Source organism: Cherax quadricarinatus, chromosome 17, assembly GCF_038502225.1.
Source record: "Cherax quadricarinatus isolate ZL_2023a chromosome 17, ASM3850222v1, whole genome shotgun sequence".
NCBI lineage: Eukaryota > Metazoa > Arthropoda > Malacostraca > Decapoda > Parastacidae > Cherax > Cherax quadricarinatus.
In genome coordinates, this window is record NC_091308.1 from 49,181,971 (window position 1) to 49,202,345 (window position 20,375).

The 20,375-nt window shown below is 38.6% G+C and overlaps 1 protein-coding gene across 3 annotated transcripts in view; it reads right to left on the reverse strand.

Annotated features, from left to right (window-relative positions):
- The window catches only part of LOC128686487 (liprin-alpha-2), a gene marked incomplete at its 5' end in the record, with an annotated part of 103,536 nt that overhangs the window by 40,943 nt on the left and 42,218 nt on the right, over nucleotides 1-20,375 (reverse strand). For 2 of the 3 annotated variants that reach the window (XM_070085974.1, XM_070085973.1), the window contains 2 exon segments: nucleotides 24-210; nucleotides 419-529. In XM_070085974.1, the coding sequence (XP_069942075.1) occupies nucleotides 24-210; nucleotides 419-529 (298 nt within the window). 3 annotated transcript variants of the gene reach the window in all.

Genomic DNA, 20,375 nt, shown 5'->3' on the forward strand with positions numbered 1-20,375 from the left:
TAGTAGAGGAGGTAAGTACTCACAGTGTGGTACTTTTGTAGGTAGTCTCGAGAGGGCGAGTGGTGAGACTTGGGAGTCGACCGACCAGAAATAGGAGGAGAAGGACGTTCTATGGATCGTCCTCGCAGCATCATGTGCTCTACACTACCCACACGAGACTCTAGCTCTTCTGCCCGGGCCTCTGTGGTTTGTTTCTCTTCCTGAATTAATCTGTGCACAATGTAAGTTAGTCAGTCCCTCAGACATCATGCAATAATCTGATGCAGATATTGGCACAAAACTATAGCTGTAACACAATCATTACCTTTATAAAATCATCCATATGGCTTGGAAATATTTTTAAGCTAAGATTTAATTTGCACACATATCAAGCTCACACATTTGATATTTTGATATTCTAATTCAAGTCGTCATGCACCTGCTTTGCTGTTCAGGCAGGGTTTCCCACGATGGGGGGGGATGGGGAGAGATCATTCCCCAATAAGCCTCTGTCCCTCCCACAGAACCTCTTGTCCCCCCCATAAGGTCGCTGCATGAGAGGGAGATCAAATGATAAACTATAGAGCAACATAGGAAAAATCAAACATTAAGCACCCAACTTAATATCAAAAGACAAAAAACAACAATAATCTTGACAGGCCAAGAGAGTAACACATTTCAATTCGTAATTAAGTCAAAATCATTCATTTTACTTCACTAGTTACAAACATGTTTTACATCAACACTAATTTGGCTCTTACCCCATCATAAGAACGAGCATTAAGAGTAATTCTTTTATTGTGGATAGTTACTGGTTACCCCTTTATTACTTAGTATTGATTATCTGCAGGAAACCCTGCCACTTCTCACTTTAAACATTACCTAAACGTGATATTTTTTCTTAACTCCACCTTAAATTAAGTTCAAAGAAAAAAATGAACTCAAGAGTGATTTATTAAAGCCTCTGGCTCATACAATGTACACTATATTTAACAAATTTTCAAGAAGAATCTTAAATATACAATAATAAATTTTGATGTACAGGTACATGAATCTTTCACTCTATCCATTTATACATACATACATATGTATATATAAGGAGTACTGAGGAAATGAAGGAGCTCAGATATTTGGAAGAAGTCTTGTCAGCAGATGGGTCTATGAAAGATAAAGTGAACCACAGAATTGACGAGGGGGAAAAGGTGAGTGATGCCCTGAGGCATCTGTGGAGACAAAGAACGTTTTCCATGGAGGCAGGAAGGGAAATGTATGAGAGTACATTGGTACCAACACTCTTCTATGGGTGTGAAGCATGGTGCCCCTCCTATAATGTGCCCAGTGAGCATATTACAGGTGGAGCACCTATTATTAACTTACTTTTAGCCAGCTCCATTTTTCCACTCCTCAGATAATTCTTTAACAGTTTTGGTGGGAAGCCAGTTACTGAACACAGGTGGGGGGTGTGGGCGTCCAGCTCTGCTGGGGCTTGGCAAGGGGATCCACCTGATCTAATTGGGAACTTCTAGTTCCTGTTTCTATTTATGAAGGAACTCTTGTTCCTTTTTCTTTCATCACACAGCCTTGGGCAACAAATCTTCCCTGTACATTGGGAAGATGGGCTCTATGCAGCATAAGCTGTCAGTGGGCCTGATAAACCCAACAAACAAAACACTCGCACAAGTCCTAGTTTATTATAATATAAGAGTGCATCACTAAACTGATGCACAAATATGTTTGATGTAGGTACTGCTTACATATTAGAGACAGGTTCCTTTCATTTTTTAACCTTTATTATGCAAAGAAAGATATGAAGAGGGTATGTAAATACTGGAAGGTCCTTCTCCTGGTCAGGTGCAGTTCATGTCTGTCCTCTAAATTTGTATATACACACTGTCTCCAGCATGCTCACACTTGAGCACAGACGATTTAACCCTTTGACTGTTTTCAACGTATAAATACGTCTTACGAGCCAATGTTTCTGACGTATATATACTCAATAATTCTAGCAGCTTCAAATCAAGCGGGAGAAAGCTGGTAGGCCCACATGTGAGAGAATGGGTCTGTGTGGTCAGTGTGCACCACATAAAAAAAATCCTGCAGCACACATTGCATAATGAGAAAAAAAAACTCCGATCGTTTTGGAATAAAACGCCGACTTTGAGGTGTACTTTCGTATAGTATTTATCATTGTATTCGTGTTTTCATGGTCTTAGGTGATAAAATGGAAAACATATTACAGAAATAGAGATGATTTTCATTACTTTGACGATGAAAACGACCTTGAAACTGAGCTCAAAGTAGCGGAAATGTTCGATTTTTACCAATGTTCAGGAGTAAATAAATCACACCACACGTCCAATACACGTCAACTGGGGAGTCTAATATTCTTTCACTTGTGCACTGATATTATTTATACCATTTTTACAATAATGCAGTAGTCTGCATAACAGTAAATTTTGTATTTTTTTGTATGAATAAAAAATCAAAATAGAGAGCAATAATAATATAAGAGGGGCCTAGAGATGTGACTAATGAACAGAGCATATGTTATTTTAGTGCCACGAATGTCTACCTTGTTTATTCTGGACCCTATTTTGAAATTGGCATCTTTTTTAGTTTGCATGAAATTGGCCAAATTGCCAATTTCTGACCACCATATTGGGTAGTCCAAATTAGTAAATGGGAGGTTTCTTGTACTCAGCTGATAGAGAAAATGGAGTTCTAAAGAAATAGCTATGAGTTTGGTCAACTGGAACAATGGAATTGGCTGAAAATAGGGCTCAAAGTCGGCGAAATCGCCGATACGCATATGTCGCCGAGACCGCTAACTTCGCGGGAGCATAATTCCATGAGTTTTCGACCAAATTTCGAACTTTTGGTGTCATTACCATCGGGAAAAGATTCTCTATCATTTCATAAGAGAAAATAATTTTTTTTTTTTCAAAAATTGAGCGACATAGAATGACAGTTTCAGAGAGGGGCCTGAAACAGTCAAAGGGTTAAATGATGTGAAAACACCGCATATACAGTAGGGCCCCGCTTTACAGCATTTTGCTTTATGGCGTTCTGCTAATACGGTCATTTCAAATTATGACCTAAACTCGCTATACAGCTCCCCCCCCACCTGACTTTCTAATATGGTCACCGTGCCACACCTAGTATGTTTACATTCTCCATGAGCTCCATAAGCACCACGTCTCTCCATTATGTCTGGAAACTCCAAAATTTCAAGTGTTTTTATAAGTTATTGCATATTTTATATATACTCTGATAATTATACTTATCTACACCTGCACCTAAATAAACTTACACACTGTGCTGGCGTGCAGATACACATTAAAATCAGTAAGAGAGTGCTTGAGATGCCACATTAGTAATGATAATAATAATACTCAATAATAATCACTGAGTCTCATTAAATGTTGTATATTACATTAATATACACATTTTCACTAATCCATCTACGATATTTTTTCAAAATTATATAATAAACATGATACGTAACATATAAAAATGATAAATACACCCCACAGTAGAATAAATTAACATAAATATGAGATGTCGTAGCCAGACAACTTGTACGAGTGACGGCAAGAATGACATTTTCTCTAGTCCAACATAAGAGAAAATGTGTTACTGGGGGTAACTGTAGAAAATTGTTCCTTTCATAAAGCTTCACTCAGAGCATTATTTCTTCTAAAAATGGTGTTACATGAGAATGGGAGTGTTCCTCTTTATTTATTCTAAGGTATCAACGTAGAGACAACTTGTACGTAATGTGACTTGTACACAAACCAGATGTGTTTGCCTGGTGAGTTTACAAAACTCATGTATGCCTGGTTTGTTTACATAACTCCATGCCTGTCCTCTCTCATGCACTCTCTCTCTCTCTCTCTCTCATGCACTCTCTCTCTCTCATGCACTCTCTCTCTCTCATGCACTCTCTCTCTCTCTCTCTCTCATGCACTCTCTCTCTCTCTCTCTCATGCACTCTCTCTCTCTCTCTCTCTCTCTCATGCACTCTCTCTGTCTCTCTCTTATTCTCTCTCATGCACTCTCTCTCACTGTCTCTCTCTTACTCTCTCTCTCTCTCTCTCTCTCTCTCTCTCTCTCATGCTCTCTCTCTCTCTCTCTCTCTCTCTCTCTCTCTCATTTATTCGTCTTATCTCATTTACTCACCTCTGACCCTACATTAACCCATTCAGGGTCAACACGCCCTCTCCTAAACTTGTTTGAGAACAAGTTTAGGAGAGGGCGTGCCGACCCTGAATGGGTTAATGTACAAGTTGAGTTGTTTTTCAAAAAAAAAATTAATTAATTTTTCTTATGAAATGATAGAGAATCTTTTCCCGATCATAATGACACCAAAAGTAAGAAATTTGATGGAAAGCTTACGGAATTATGCTCTCGCGAAGTTAGTGGTCTCAATGATGTTTACACATCGGCGATTTCACCCACTTTGAGCCCTATTTTCGGCCAATTCCAATGTACCAGTCAACAAAAATCATAACTATTTCGCTAGAACTGTATTTTTTTTTATCGAATGAGTACAAGAAACCACCCATTTACCGATTTCAACTATCCAGTAAAGTGGTCAGAAATTGGCAATTTTGCCAATTTCACACAAATTTCAGAAGATGCAAATTTCCAAATAGGGTCCAGAATAAACAAGACAGACATTCCTGGCACTAAAATAACATTTCCTCTGTTCATTAGTCACGTCCCCAGGCCTCTGTTACATTTCTTTTGCTTTCCACTTTGAACTTTTATTCTCACAAAAAAATAGAAGATTTACTGTTATGCAGTCTACTGCATTAGTGTAGAAATGGTATAAATAATATCAGCGCACTTGTGAATGAATATTAGACTCAACAATTGACGTGTCTTGGACGCATGGCATGATTTGTTTACTTTTGAACTTTGGCAAAAATCGAACATTTGTGCTACTTTGAGCTCAATTTCAAGGAACTTTTCCTTGTGAAACCAATCAAAATCATCTCAATTTCTGTATCATGTCTTCCACTCTATAAAATGAGACCAGAAAAACTAGAATACAAACATAAATAGCATACGAAAATACACAGCAAAGTCGCTGTTTTAAACCAAAAACACAGTCAGAATTTTTTTCTCTCATTATGCAGTGTGAGCTGCAGGATTTTTTTATACTGTGCACACTGACCACATAGACCCATTCTTTCATATGTAGGATTACCAGCTTTCTCTCGCTAGATCTGAAGGCACTAGAATTTATGCATACTAGTATGGCACCAACCCTGGCATGCAAGCCGTACTAGTACAGCACCATCCCTGAAAGGGTTAAGACTACAAATATTTTAAGGTAAGTAATGAGTGAACTGTATATGCATTTTATCGCTCTGGGATACTTAAATGTTATAGAATATTATGTGTGGGTAGGGTGGCCTGGTATGGTAGCCCGACTGACTACCATACATACCACACCTTATTTCTTAAAATAAATACTATTCATCTCACCCTAGATTAAGACTACAAATATTTTAAGGTAAGTAATAAGCGTACTATATGTGTATTTTACTTTTTTATTGTTTTTTAATGCTTAGTTCTATTGCTAACTTAATATATGTTAGTGTAACCTTGTTATCTAGTATTTATATGCATTAATAAGTGGAAAAAAAGGGTGTTCCACTTTACAGCAATTTCCGCTCTATGGCGGTAGCCTGGAACCTAACCTACCATATAAGTGGGGCCCTATTGGCTGGTATTGCATCAATTTATAACACAGAAGCACCATCTCCAGATAGTCTGAATTAGATGAAAAATGATGAATTTCAACCAAAGGGGCATTTCTAGAAGAACAGTTAATACAATAGGAAGACGATTTACTCGCACAACTTCAGGACTAACGATCAGTGGCACAAAAAGCACATCAAGGTCAACTGTCCATCTGAGGACATTTTGTTACAGCATGACCAAAGCCCTGGCAATGGCAACACTGGGTCACCCAAAACCTGTCACAACCTTTACATCGTGGCAGAACAACAAATACATACAGAAGGGCCCCATGTATTTGGCAACCCTCTTTGTAATGTTCAGTGCTTTTACCACTTCTCTGTCATTTTTGAACAACAGTTGTGTAAGGGAAGGGAGATCAGTGCCATATTTTAAGGTACTTACCATATTTTAAGGTACTTACCTTAAAATATGGCACTGTGTATTTATTTTACTTTTTTATCTGCTTTTTTCAATGCTTAGCTGTATTGAGCACTTAATATATGATAGTGTAAACACATTATCAGGTGTTTTAGATGCATCAATAATGAAAATATGCTCTTTTTCTACTTGCCATTGATTTTCACTTATTGCATGGGACAGGGAACCTAAGAGCCATACAAACACAACCTTCCTGTATCAACCATTCATAATGATATTTTAAATTTCTAGAGATACCTACTGTAATTCTTAACCTTCAGCACAGCCACCCTACTGTAATTCTTATCCTTCAGCACAGCCACCCTACTGTAATTCTTATCCTTCAGCACAGCCACCCTACTGTAATTCTTAACCTTCAGCACAGCCACCCTACTGTAATTCTTAACCTTCAGCACAGCCACCCTACTGTAATTCTTAACCTTCAGCACAGCCACCCTACTGTAATTCTTAACCTTCAGCACAGCCACCCTACTGTAATTCTTAACCTTCAGCACAGCCACCCTACTATAATTCTTATCCTTCAGCACAGCCACCCTACTATAATTCTTAACCTTCAGCACAGCCACCCTACTGTAATTCTTAACCTTCAGCACAGCCACCCTACTGTAATTCTTAACCTTCAGCACAGCCACCCTACTGTAATTCTTAACCTTCAGCACAGCCACCCTACTATAATTCTAAACCTTCAGCACAGCCACCCTACTATAATTCTTAACCTTCAGCACAGCCACCCTACTATAATTCTTAACCTTCAGCACAGCCACCCTACTGTAATTCTTAACCTTCAGCACAGCCACCCTACTATAATTCTTAACCTTCAGCACAGCCACCCTACTATAATTCTTAACCTTCAGCACAGCCACCCTACTATAATTCTTAACCTTCAGCACAGCCACCCTACTACAATTCTTAACCCTTTCAGGGTCCAAGGCCCAAATCTGGAGTCACGCACCAGTGTCCAAGAATTTTCAAAAAAAAAATTTGTTATTTTTTCTTATGAAATCATAGAGAATCTTTTTGTGAAGGTAATAAAACAAAAAGTACGAAATTTGGTGGAAAATTGACGAAATTATGCTGTCGCGAATTTTGATGTGTCAGCGACATTTACGAATCGGCGATTTTGCCGACTTTGACTCCCATTTTAGGCCAATTACATTATTCCAATCAACCAAATTCTTAGCTATTTCACGAGTATTACTTCTATTCTATCGATTGAGCACAAGAAATCGCCAAGTCAACTGTTTCAACTACAAAATAAAGTGATCGGAATTTGTTAATTTGGCCAATTTAACACAAAGTTCAAAATATTCCAATTTCAAAATAGGGTCCAGAATAAACAATGTAGGCATTCCTGGCACTAAACTAACGTTTCCTCTGTTCATTAGTTATGTTTTGAGGCTTTACAAATAAATTCCATTTTGATTTTTTATTCACATAATGAATTTTTATTCACACCAAAAAATAGAAGATTTACTCTTATGCAATAATGAAATAATTGTATAAATATCATCACCATATTTGTGAATGTATATTAGGCCCACCAGCTGACGTGTATTAGACGTGTGAGGTCGTTTGTTTACTCTTGAATATCGGCAAAAATTTAACATTTCCGCTACTTTGAGCTCGGTTTCAAGCCATTTCCAGTGCTAAAACCAATCAAAATCATCTCTATTTCTGTAATATGCCTTCCATTCTATCAAATGAGACCAAGAAATCGCAAATACAACTATAAAAAACATACGAAAAAACACTGCAAAGTTGCTGTTTTAATCGAAAAATCATGATTTAAGTTTTTTTCTCTCATTATACACAGTGTGCTGCAGGATCTGTTTTATGTGGTGCACACATACCACATAGATGTATTCTCTCATATCTAGGCCCAAATGTACCACTCACAGTTTATCAGAGTGAGCTGAGCTCATGGTGTAGATCTACGGTTTGGACCCTGAACGTAAAGCCGTAGATGTACGGGACGGACCCTGAAAGGGTTAACCTTCAGCACAGCCACCCTACTGTAATTCTTATCCTTCAGCACAGCCACCCTACTGTAATTCTTATCCTTCAGCACAGCCACCCTACTGTAATTCTTAACCTTCAGCACAGCCACCCTACTGTAATTCTTAACCTTCAGCACTGTAATTCTTAACCTTCAGCACAGCCACCCTACTATAATTCTTAACCTTCAGCACAGCCACCCTACTATAATTCTTAACCTTCAGCACAGCCACCCTACTATAATTCTTAACCTTCAGCACAGCCACCCTACTATAATTCTTATCCTTCAGCACAGCCACCCTACTGTAATTCTTAACCTTCAGCACAGCCACCCTACTGTAATTCTTAACCTTCAGCACAGCCACCCTACTATAATTCTTAACCTTCAGCACAGCCACCCTACTGTAATTCTTAACCTTCAGCACAGCCAACCTACTGTAATTCTTAACCTTCAGCACAGCCACCCTACTGTAATTCTTAACCTTCAGCACAGCCACCCTACTGTAATTCTTAACCTTCAGCACAGCCACCCTACTGTAATTCTTAACCTTCAGCACAGCCACCCTACTATAATTCTTATCCTTCAGCACAGCCACCCTACTATAATTCTTAACCTTCAGCACAGCCACCCTACTATAATTCTTATCCTTCAGCACAGCCACCCTACTGTAATTCTTAACCTTCAGCACTGTAATTCTTAACCTTCAGCACAGCCACCCTACTGTAATTCTTAACCTTCAGCACTGTAATTCTTAACCTTCAGCACAGCCACCCTACTGTAATTCTTAACCTTCAGCACAGCCACCCTACTATAATTCTTATCCTTCAACACAGCCACCCTACTGTAATTCTTAACCTTCAGCACTGTAATCCTTAACCTTCAGCACTGTAATTCTTATCCTTCAGCACAGCCACCCTACTGTAATTCTTAACCTTCAGCACTGTAATCCTTAACCTTCAGCACTGTAATTCTTAACCTTCAGCACTGTAATCCTTAACCTTCAGCACTGTAATTCTTAACCACAGCACTGTAATTCTTAACCTTCAGCACTGTAATTCTTAACCTTCAGCACTGTAATTCTTAACCTTCAGCACTGTAATTCTTAACCTTCAGCACTGTAATTCTTAACCCCTTGACTGTCACAACCCCAAATCCTGAGGTGTCTCCTGGTGTCGCAAAATTTCCAAAAAAAAAAAAAAAAAATTTCTTATGAAATGATAGAGAATCTTTTCCTGATTGTAATGACACCAAAAGAACGAAATTTGATGGAAAACTGATGGAATTATGCTCTCACAAAATTAGCGACCTCAGCGATATTTATGAATCGGTGATTTCGCCCACTTTGAGCCTTATTTTTGGCTAATTGCATTAATCCAGTCAACCAAACTCATAGCTATTTCTTTAGAACTCCATTTTTTCTATCGACTGAATACAAGAAACTGCCCATTTACTGATTTCAACTACCCAATAACGTGGTCAGAAATTTGCAGTTTGGCCAATTTCATGAAAATTAAAAAATATGACAATTTCAAAATAAGGTCCAGAATGAACAATGCAGACATTCCTGGCTCTAAAATAACATTTTCTTTGTTCATCAATCACGTTTCCAGGCCCCTCTGATATTACTCTTGCTTTCTATTTTGAATTTTTATTCATACAAAAAATAGAAGATTTACTGTTATGCAGACTACTGCAATATTGTAATAATTGTATAAATAATGTCAAACCATTCATGACTGCATATTAGAATGGCTAGTTGGACATTTATTGGAAAATGACATCATTTGTTTACTTTTGAACATCGGCAAAAATCAAACATTTCTCCATTTCTTTTCATAGTAAAACCAATCAAAATCACCACTATTTCTATAATACGTTTTCCATTCTATCAAATGAGACCAAGAAAACGAGAATACAACCATAAATACTATACGAAAATAGACCACAAAGTCGGCTTTGTAATTAAAAAAAACTGTCAGAGTTTTTTTTTCTCATTATGCACTGCGTGCTGCAGGATTTTTTTTTATATGATGCACACTGACCACACAGACCCATTCTCTCACATGTGGGCCTACCAGCTTTCTCCTGCTTGATTTGAAGCCGCTAGAATTTATGAGTATATATACATCAAACACGGTGGCTCGTAAGACATATACATACGACCGAAACAGTCAAAGGGTTAACCTTCAACACAGCCACCCTACTGTAATTCTTAACCTTCAGCACAGCCACCCTACTATAATTCTTATCCTTCAGCACAGCCACCCTACTATAATTCTTAACCTTCAGCACAGCCACCCTACTGTAATTCTTAACCTTCAGCACAGCCACCCTACTGTAATTCTTAACCTTCAGCACAGCCACCCTACTGTAATTCTTATCCTTCAGCACAGCCACCCTACTATAATTCTTAACCTTCAGCACAGCCACCCTACTATAATTCTTAACCTTCAGCACAGCCACCCTACTGTAATTCTTAACCTTCAGCACAGCCACCCTACTATAATTCTTAACCTTCAGCACAGCCACCCTACTGTAATTCTTAACCTTCAGCACAGCCACCCTACTATAATTCTTATCCTTCAGCACAGCCACCCTACTATAATTCTTAACCTTCAGCACAGCCACCCTACTATAATTCTTATCCTTCAGCACAGCCACCCTACTGTAATTCTTATCCTTCAGCACAGCCACCCTACTGTAATCCTTAACCTTCAGCACAGCCACCCTGGTATAATCCTTAACCTTCAGCACAGCCACCCTACTGTAATCCTTAACCCCTAAATGGTCCAAACGTATATATACGTTCTTACACATAGCACCTCAAACGTATATATACGTTTTAATTTTCATGCCTCCAAATTTGGCATAATTGGCCTGAGATGCCTGGTCAGCGTAGAATGGGTCTTAACACTCAGTGTGCGCAGTATTAAAAAAAACCTGGGACCACTTAGTACCTTGTAGGAGCACCAGTTAAATTGAGCCCCAGCTAGAGCAAACAGTGTGGCAAACACCAAGGATTCACTGATGTAATGTCATATTAACACTCCTCTTTTAAGAGGAAAGTGATGCTAGCCCCAAGTTTAGGGTCTGTTGATCTGTCTATCTCTGTATCTCTGTCTATCTCTGTTTATCTCTGTCTGTCTGTATTGTGACACCTGAATGGGTCACAATGTATATAATGCATATTACCTGTTCATATAATTTTATATTGCTTATATTTGCGATATTAGCTAAATCGTAAATATATTGCTTTATATTATTATTTGACTTAGTTATATTATTAGGTAGGATTTAACATTTATATATTATTCAGTGCTCATAGTTTGTGAGTGTTAAGTAGCTGACGGCCTTGTCTAACTATCGCTCTGCTTGTATTGCTGCCGGCTTCTCTGTGTTGCTGGGCAGCAGCAGTCCACAGAGAGTCACGTGATCAGGGTGGGGTGATCACACCTCACCTGGAGGAGAGACTGCCTGGCCTGCGCTCGCTCTTGTCTGTTTGGCGTTGCTTCCAATAAGACATCCCTCTCCAGCTCTCCATTGCGGGTCCTTGTTGGAAGATCGTCTCTTGTCGCTTTCTTGTTGTTGGTTCTATATAACTCTGTTCACAGAGCATAGCCTAGACTTAGTGATTTTCGACATTGTACTGAGGTTGTGTGTCACATAGACACTCTGAGAAACTCAGGTCCTGAGCTGTAGCTTCTGACCTAATTTGTACTGGTATCTGTGTACTGTCACAGTCAGGGATTTTCTAATGCTGAACTTAGATTCAGTAGTATGGGAGTTTTGTGACTTTTGAGGAGGATCTGCAGATGGTCCCTTCTTAGTGTCGTTATATTGTCTCCTTGTTCCTGATTCTGTGTTGCTTTTGCTTGTTATATTGCTGTTCAGCTTAACAGTCGTTTTATTGTTCAAGCAAGCTGTTCTGATTGCCAGGTTGGTCAAGAAGTTAGTTTATGTGAGGACTTTTAGTCAGTCACTGGTTAAGTCTAGTTGAGTCTTGAGACATTGCGAACTACTTAGAGCACTTGCACACATACACACAAACTTACTTGTATATATTTGTATTATGTTATTAAATGCTAACAATGTAAAAGACGGTAATTAACCCTTTGGGGGTCGACAGGTTCTCTCAGAGACTTGTTCTCAGGGTCGGCCAAATTTCAAAAAGAGAAGAAAAAAATTTTTTCTTATGAAAGGATACAGAATCTTTCCCCGATCATAATGACACCAAAAGTATTAAATTTGATGGAAAACTTATGGAATTATGCTCTCACGAAATTAGCGGTCTCGACGATGTTTACACATTGGTGATTTTGCCAACTTTGAGCCCTATTTTCGGCCAATTCCAGTGTACTAGTCGACAAAAATCATAACTGTTTCGCTAGAACTCCATTTTTTCTACCAAATGAGTACAAGAAACCACTCATTTACCGATTTAAACTATCCAATAAAGTGGTCAGAATTTAGCAATTTTGCCAATTTCACACAAATTTCAAAAGATGCCAATTTCCGAATAGGGTCCAGAATAAACAAGAAAGACATTCCTGGCACTAAAATAACAAGTTCTCTGTTCGTTTGTCACATCGCCAGGCCCCTCTTATATTTCTTTGGCTTTCCACTTTGAATTTTTATTCTCGCAAAAAAAAATAAGATTTACTGTCATGCAGACTACTGCATTAGTGTAGAAATGGTATAAATGATATCAGCGCACTTGTGAAAGAATACTAGACTCACCAGTTGATGTGTATTGGACGCTTGGCATGATTTGTTTACTTTTGAACTTTGGTAAAAATCGAACATTTCTGCTACTTTGAGCTCAATTTCAAGGTACTTTTCATTATAAAACCAGTCAAAATCATCTCAATTTCTGTAATATGTCTTCCATTCTATAAAATGAGGCCAAGAAAACTAGAATACAACAGCAAATACCATACGAAAATACAGTGCAAAGTCGCTGTTTTAATCCAAAAACATGGTCAAAGTTTTTTTTTCTCATTACGCACTGTGTGCTGCAGAATTTTTTTTATACTGCGCACACTGACCACATAGACCCATTCTTTCATATGTAGGCCTACCAGCTTTCTCTCACTAGATTTGAGGGTGCTAGAATTTAGGCGTACTAGTACATCAAAACCCCTGGGTCGTAAGACGTACTAGTACGTCCAAAACCCCCAAAGAGTTAAAAGCCATAAAGATGTGATGTGTGCCTTCAGCACAATACTACTGTACACAAGAGAAGTGTAGAAACTTGTATTCTATATTATATTCAATTGATTACTTTAATTTACTTTGATATTATACGCCTAGACAACTTTATTAACCCTTTGAGGGTTTTCGTCATACTAGTACGTCTTACGCGTAGGGGTTTTTGACGTACTAGTACTCATAAATTCTAGCGGCCTCAAATCTAGTGGGAGAAAGCTGGTAGGCCTTCATATGAAAGAATGGGTCTATGTGGTCAGTGTGCACAGTCTAAAAAAAATCCTGCAGCACACAGTGCAAAATGAGAAAAAAAAAACTTTGACCATTTTTTTTTAATAAATCAGCGACTTTGCAGTGTATTTTCGTATGGTATTTATTGTTGTATTCTAGTTTTCTTGGTCTCATTTTATAGAATGGAAGACATGTTACTGAAATTGAGATGATTTTGACTGGTTTTACAATGAAAGGTGCCTTGAAATTGAGCTCAAAGTAGCAGAAATGTTCGATTTTTACCAAACTTCAAAAGTAAACAAATCGTGCCAAGTGTGCAATACACGTCAACTGGTGAGTCTAATATTCTTTCACAAGTGCACCAATAATATTTGTACCATTTTTTACACTAATGCAATAGTCTGCATAACAGTAAATCTTATATTTTTTGTGAGAATAAAAATTCAAAGTGGAAAGCAAAAGAATATATGAGGGGCCTTGAGACGTGACTAATCACTAGAGGAAATGTCATTTTAGTGCCAGGAATGTCTTTCTTGTTTATTCTGGACCCTATTCGGAAATTGGCATCTTTTGAAATTTGTGTGAAATTGGCAAAATTGCTAATTTCTGACCACTGTACTGGATAGTTGAATTTATAAATGGGTGGTTTCTTGCACCCATTCGATAGAAAAAATGGAGTTCTAGCGAAATATTCATATTTTTTGTCGACTAGTACAGTGAAATTGGCCGAAAATGGGGCTCAAAGTGGGCAAAATCGCCGATGCGTAAAGATCGCCGAGACCGCTAACTTTGCGACAGCATAATTCTGTAAGTTTTCTATCAAATTTCAAACTTTTGGTGTCGTTATGATCGGGAAAAGATTCTCTATCTTTTCATAAGAGAAAATAATTTTTTTTTTTTAAATTTGGCCGACCCTGAGAACGAGTTTCGGAGAGGGCCTGTCGACCCTCAAAGGGTTAAATTTTCTTTTCTTTAGTTAGTAGCCTACCAGTTGTAATCCTGAAGCACTATTGAATCTTACTAAATTCTAATGGATAATTGGACCACGATACTGACTACTTGTTACAAAAACCCAGTAACAGGCTGGATGCTAGAAGGGCAGTCCTTTCTAGTATTCACTGGAGATCTCTTTCATTACTAGATATCACATTTTTTGTAACAAATGGGGGCCTGTCTGGGATGCTTTTGATCCAAGGTGTTGGAGAAATTGTCCAGTTTGACACACTAGTAACTCTATGGTCAAACACTTTGAGTACTTTCCTAATCTGAAGACTTTGAATTTAGTCTTGTACAACATAATACGTGGATGTATGTACTTGATCCAAGGAGATGGAAATACTGTTTATGTGCTCTAGCTCTAAGACAACCAACACTAAAATTCCTATTAGGATTATAGTTTACCATAATCACTCTCTCATAGTGCATTTATTTTCGTGATGTATGTCAAAGTGAAACAGTTAATTGATACTCTGAGTTTGTCGAAATTGAGTATGTTAAAACTTCAGACGTGTTGGCGAGTAGCCAAATATCTCGGTGTGACGTATAACAGGAATTACACCGCAGAAACTGTCAGAGCGTTAATTAAAGATATACTGTTTCCTGCTCATGCAGAGATGTCTGATAATGTTTCAGATACAGAAAGCCTAGTGTCACTATTAGGAAGTATGACTCCATTGGGTGACGTAGAAGAGAGAGCAACTACGGCAGAAGTGTCTGAGCCTAGGGTTACTCCGTTCACACTCACACCTTCCCGCCTGACTAACACAATAGTACAGAGTGTAGCTGGTAGTATGACTCAGCCTCATACTAGTACCGTGTATGCTACACCTGTATCTACTTATCCAAGACCAGATCTAGACTCTCTAGGGATGGCTGGACTAGGTGCCCGACCTAAGGGCCACCCAGAAAGACATTTTAATTTCCCCACTCCTCCGTTACCTACTGGTCCTATCTCTGAGGAACAATTTGAGAGGATGGAACGCCTCATTATGTTGCAGACTGCACAAATAGAGGCACAGAGGAAATTGTACGAAGATTTCCAAGGAGAAAATGTTCGTCTCGGAAGACGACAGACAGATAGATCTGACAAAGTTGATAAACCTGTTACATTTAATGTGCAGGACACATTTAATGTGCAGAAAGCTGCCTCAATGGTTCCTAAGTTTTTTGAGAGTGACTTAGACACCTATTTTGATGTGTTTGAGAACCAGGCAGGTGCTATGAACTGGCCACGTAAGCACTGGGCTACCTTGTTGCACACAGCTTTGACATGAAGAGCTCAAACTTGTACTGCTGCTTTACCATTTGCCAAGTACATTAGTTATGATGCTGTCAAGGAAACTATTCTAGAGACATATAACTTGTTACCTGTAAGTTATCAACGTGCATTTCGTATGTTACAATGACGACAAGATCAAACTTGTGTAGAGTTTGCTCGTGAGAAAAAAGTTGCATTTGAAAGGTGGTGCAGAGCCACTAAGTGCAATAATTTTGACAATCTGGTTCAGATGTTACTTCATGAAGAGTTTTACAACTGTATGTCTGCTGACATACAAGAATATCTGATCGATCATACTGCCTCAGATATTCTGGAAACTGCAGGATTAGCAGACAATTACGAGATTTCTCAAAAACTTGTACATACTAAAACACAGAGAAACAAGGTAACTAAAAGTTGTCCTAGAAGTTGGCAACCTAAATCAGCTGATCAGTGCCGGCCTGATGTACCTGCTACTGTAACTTCTCGTACCTTTACCAGGAAAACTTACAATCGTGAATCTGTCTCTGTGGTTAGACAGAAGTCTGATACCAAGAAGAAGAAAGTTAAATGTACCTATTGTAACAGAAAAGGACATGCTAGAGAGTATTGCTATAAGTTAGAAAGAGATACGAGAAGCGGTTGTGCGGCTGGCGCCCCACACGTCGTATCCTCTTCCGTGCAACACAGGCACCAAAATCCTAGTAATACCTCTGATCCCACTGTTTTAGATAATATTACTCAGAATAGATGACTAGCATCAGAAAGTGTATCTGACGAAAAGATTCATTCAGGGATGAGTCCTTACTTATCGAAAGGCAAAGTAGGACTTGACGAATCACATCTAACTGAGATAATTACTTTCAGAGACACTGGCAGCTATCTCACGCTATTGAGAGAAGATGTACTGCCCATAATTGATGATACCTATTCCAAGATAGATGTATTGTTAGAAGCCTATGGTGGGGCTGTTATAAAAGTACCTCTACACAAAGTCTACACTGAAGCAGGCTATTATACTGGTTATATTTCAGTGGGTATATCCAGTGGTGTATTTCCCATCAGGTCAGTGGACTTGTTGATAGGGAACGATATCCTTCATTCTGGTATATGTAAGGAACCACTTGTGATCGATAATAACACCGATGATAATTATGCCATTGAAGCTTGTAGAGAGAAGCCTATTTTATTTTCTCGCAGTGCAATTACTAGAGCTATGTCAAAGATAAAACAACCATCCTTGTCTCCTGTTGAGTTAGTGAATGACAATGATTTGGGCTTGAATATGTTGTTTAGTGATGCTCTGCACCCAGGATCATTAACACTGACTCCCCCTGGTCATCAACCCTGTCAGGACACAACTGACGTTAAATTTCTAACTCATGATGATTTAATCAAGGATCAGTTTGTTGATCAGTCACTGGAAAGACTGAGAGATATAGCAGTTACTGAGAGTGAAGCAAAGGATCTCGATAATTGTTACTATTATAGTAACGGTGTACTGATGGAGAAAAATGCATGTAAGTTGTCAGCTGATAGTGTTTCCACCTCAGTCAAGCATCTTGCAGTGTTACCAGTTACATTTCGTGAACAAACCATTGATTTTGCTCACAATAGTCCAATTGGAGGACATTTGGGTGTCAAGAAGACACTCGGTAAACTGGCAAAACATTTTACTTGGCCAAAATGAAGGAAACAGTAGCTGATCATGTGCGCCGTTGCCACGTCTGTCAAGTGATAGGCAAGCCAGCACACACACTTCCACCTACACCTCTCACTGAGCTTACTAGTATCAAAGTTCAGTTCATCTGGACTAGGGATTGTTCAGACTCGTTTATAAGGGTGAAGCATCTGCTTTCCTCTGCTCCTGTATTGAGGAGTCCTAATTTCAATCTTCCCTTCTTTTTACATATAGGTGCGAGTGAGTTATGCAGTGGGTGCTGTGCTGCTCCAACAGTCAACATCCACTGACATTCTCCATCCTATATGTTACTATTCATCTAAGCTCAAACAACACCAGAAAAATTATGCCACTATTGAGAAAGAGGCTCTAGCTCTTGTGGTGTCCTTGGAACATTTTGACGTGTATTTGGGCACTTCCCCATTTAAAATTAACGTTTTTTCAGACCACAATCCACTCACCTACATAAACACAATGAAGAGTAAAAATGCTAGGATCATGAGGTGGGCTCTCAGAATCCAGCCTTACTCTATTAGTATACAACATATCAGTGGTGATCGTAATGTAATTGCTGACGCTCTGTCATGTCCTTAACCCTTTCGGGGTTTTGGCCGTAATAGTACGGCTTACGCGCCAGGGTTTTTGATGTACTAGTACGCATAAAACCTAGTGCCCTCAAATCTAGCAAGAGGAAGCTGGTAGGCCTACATGTGAAAGAATGTGTCTATGTGGTCAGTGTGCGCAGTATAAAAAAAATCCTGCAGCACACAGTGTGTAATGAGAAAAAAAAAAACTTTGACCATGTTTTTGGATTAAAACAGCAACTTTGCACTGTATTTTCGTATGGTATTTATTGTTGTATTCTAGTTTTCCTGGTCTCATTTTATAGAATGGAAGATATATTACAGAAATTGAGATGATTTTGGCTAGTTTTACAATGAAAAGTACCTTGAAATTGAGCTCAAAGTAGCAGAAATGTTCGATTTTTACTGAAGTTCAAAAGTAAACAAATCATGTTAAGCGTCCAATACACGTCAACTGGTGAGTCTAATATTCTTTCACAAGTGCACCGATATTATTTATACCATTTTTACACTAATTCAGTAGTCTGCATAACAGTAAATCTTCTATTTTTTGCGAGAATAAAAATTCAAAGTGGAAAGCAAAAGAATGTAAGAGGGCCGTGGGGACGTGACTAATGAACAGAGGAAATGTTATTTTAGTGCCAGGAATGTCTTTCTTGTTTATTCTGGACCCTATTTGGAAACTGGCATCTTTTGAAATTTGTGTGAAATTGGCAAAATTGCTAAATTCTGACCATTGTATTGGACAGTTAAAATTGGTAAATGGGTGGTTTCTTGTACTCATTCAATAGAAAAAACGGAGTTCTATCAAAATAGTTATGATTTTTGTCGACTAGTACACTGGAATTGGCCGAAAATAGGGCTCAAAGTGGGCAAAATCACCGATGCGTAAACACTGTCGAGACCGCTAACTTCACAAGAGCATAACTTCGTAAGTTTTTCCATCAAATTTCATGCTTTTGGTGTCATTATGATCGGGAAAAGATTCTCTATCTTTTCATAAGAAAAAAATTTTTTTTTGTTTTTTTTTGAAATTTTGGCGACCCTGAGAACAAGTCTCTGAGAGGGCCTGGCGACCCTCAAAGGGTTAATTATCATTGTTACATTTAAATTAACATAATTTTATGTCCAAATACCTTTTGATACTTGCCACATCAAATTCAGTAAAGTAACGTAATCTATCAAGCCCATGTTAACTATGTATACTCATGTCTAATTATTCTATTGATATATTCACAGTAATGGTGATATATGTTGTTGTGGGAAGGAGACAGTTGGAGACAGAAACTGAATGTTGAGTGTGTAGTATTCTGTGGACGAGGCTAGTTACTGAATGGCGGAACACAGTCCCTCACTACACACCTTAATAAGTTATTGCACTCAAGCTTTCTCATACGCAGATGTCCTTACTGCCTCGAATTCCACTACCACTACTAAAGAGTGAAATGCCTTCTCCTATCGCACAAGACTGCTGTTCTAATATACAGTCTCCCCTACTACAATCGAGCCTCTACGTGTCATGCCTTTCTACGCTATCCTGTCTCTACATAACCACGAGTATGCAGAGATACGATACACTGTGTACTGCAATAGTATGAGGGGCATAACTTATAGTGAAGTAGACACCGTAAAATATAAGAAATGCTTGGCACAAGAGTGACTGATTTTTTATATTAAATTGTGTTATTAAAGTGACATGAGTTCTTACAAGAGTAGTAATGTGAAAGACACTAACGCAACTCCTAGTGCAACCGTTTGTCGTGCTGGGGGGTATTGCGACACCCGAATGGGTCACAATGTATATTATGTATATTACCTGTTCATATAATTTTATATTGCTTATATTTGCGATATTAGCTAAATCATAAATATATTGCTTTATATTATTATTTGACTTAGTTATATTATTAGGTAGGATGTAACATTTATATATTATTTAGTGCTCATAGTTCGTGAGTGTTAGGTAGCTGACGGCCTTGTCTAACTATCGCTCTGCTTGTTTCGCTGCCGGCTTCTTTGTGTTGCTGGGCAGCAGCAGTCCACAGAGAGTCACGTGATCAGGGTGGGGTGATCACACCTCACCTGGAGGAGAGACTGCCTGGCCTGTGCTCGCTCTTGTCTGTTTTTCGTTGCTTCCAATAAGACATCCCTCTGCAGCTCTCCATTGCGGGTCCTTGTTGGAAGATCGTCTCTGTCGCTTTCTTGTTGTTGGTTCTGTATAACTCTGTTCACAGAACATAGCCTAGACTTAGT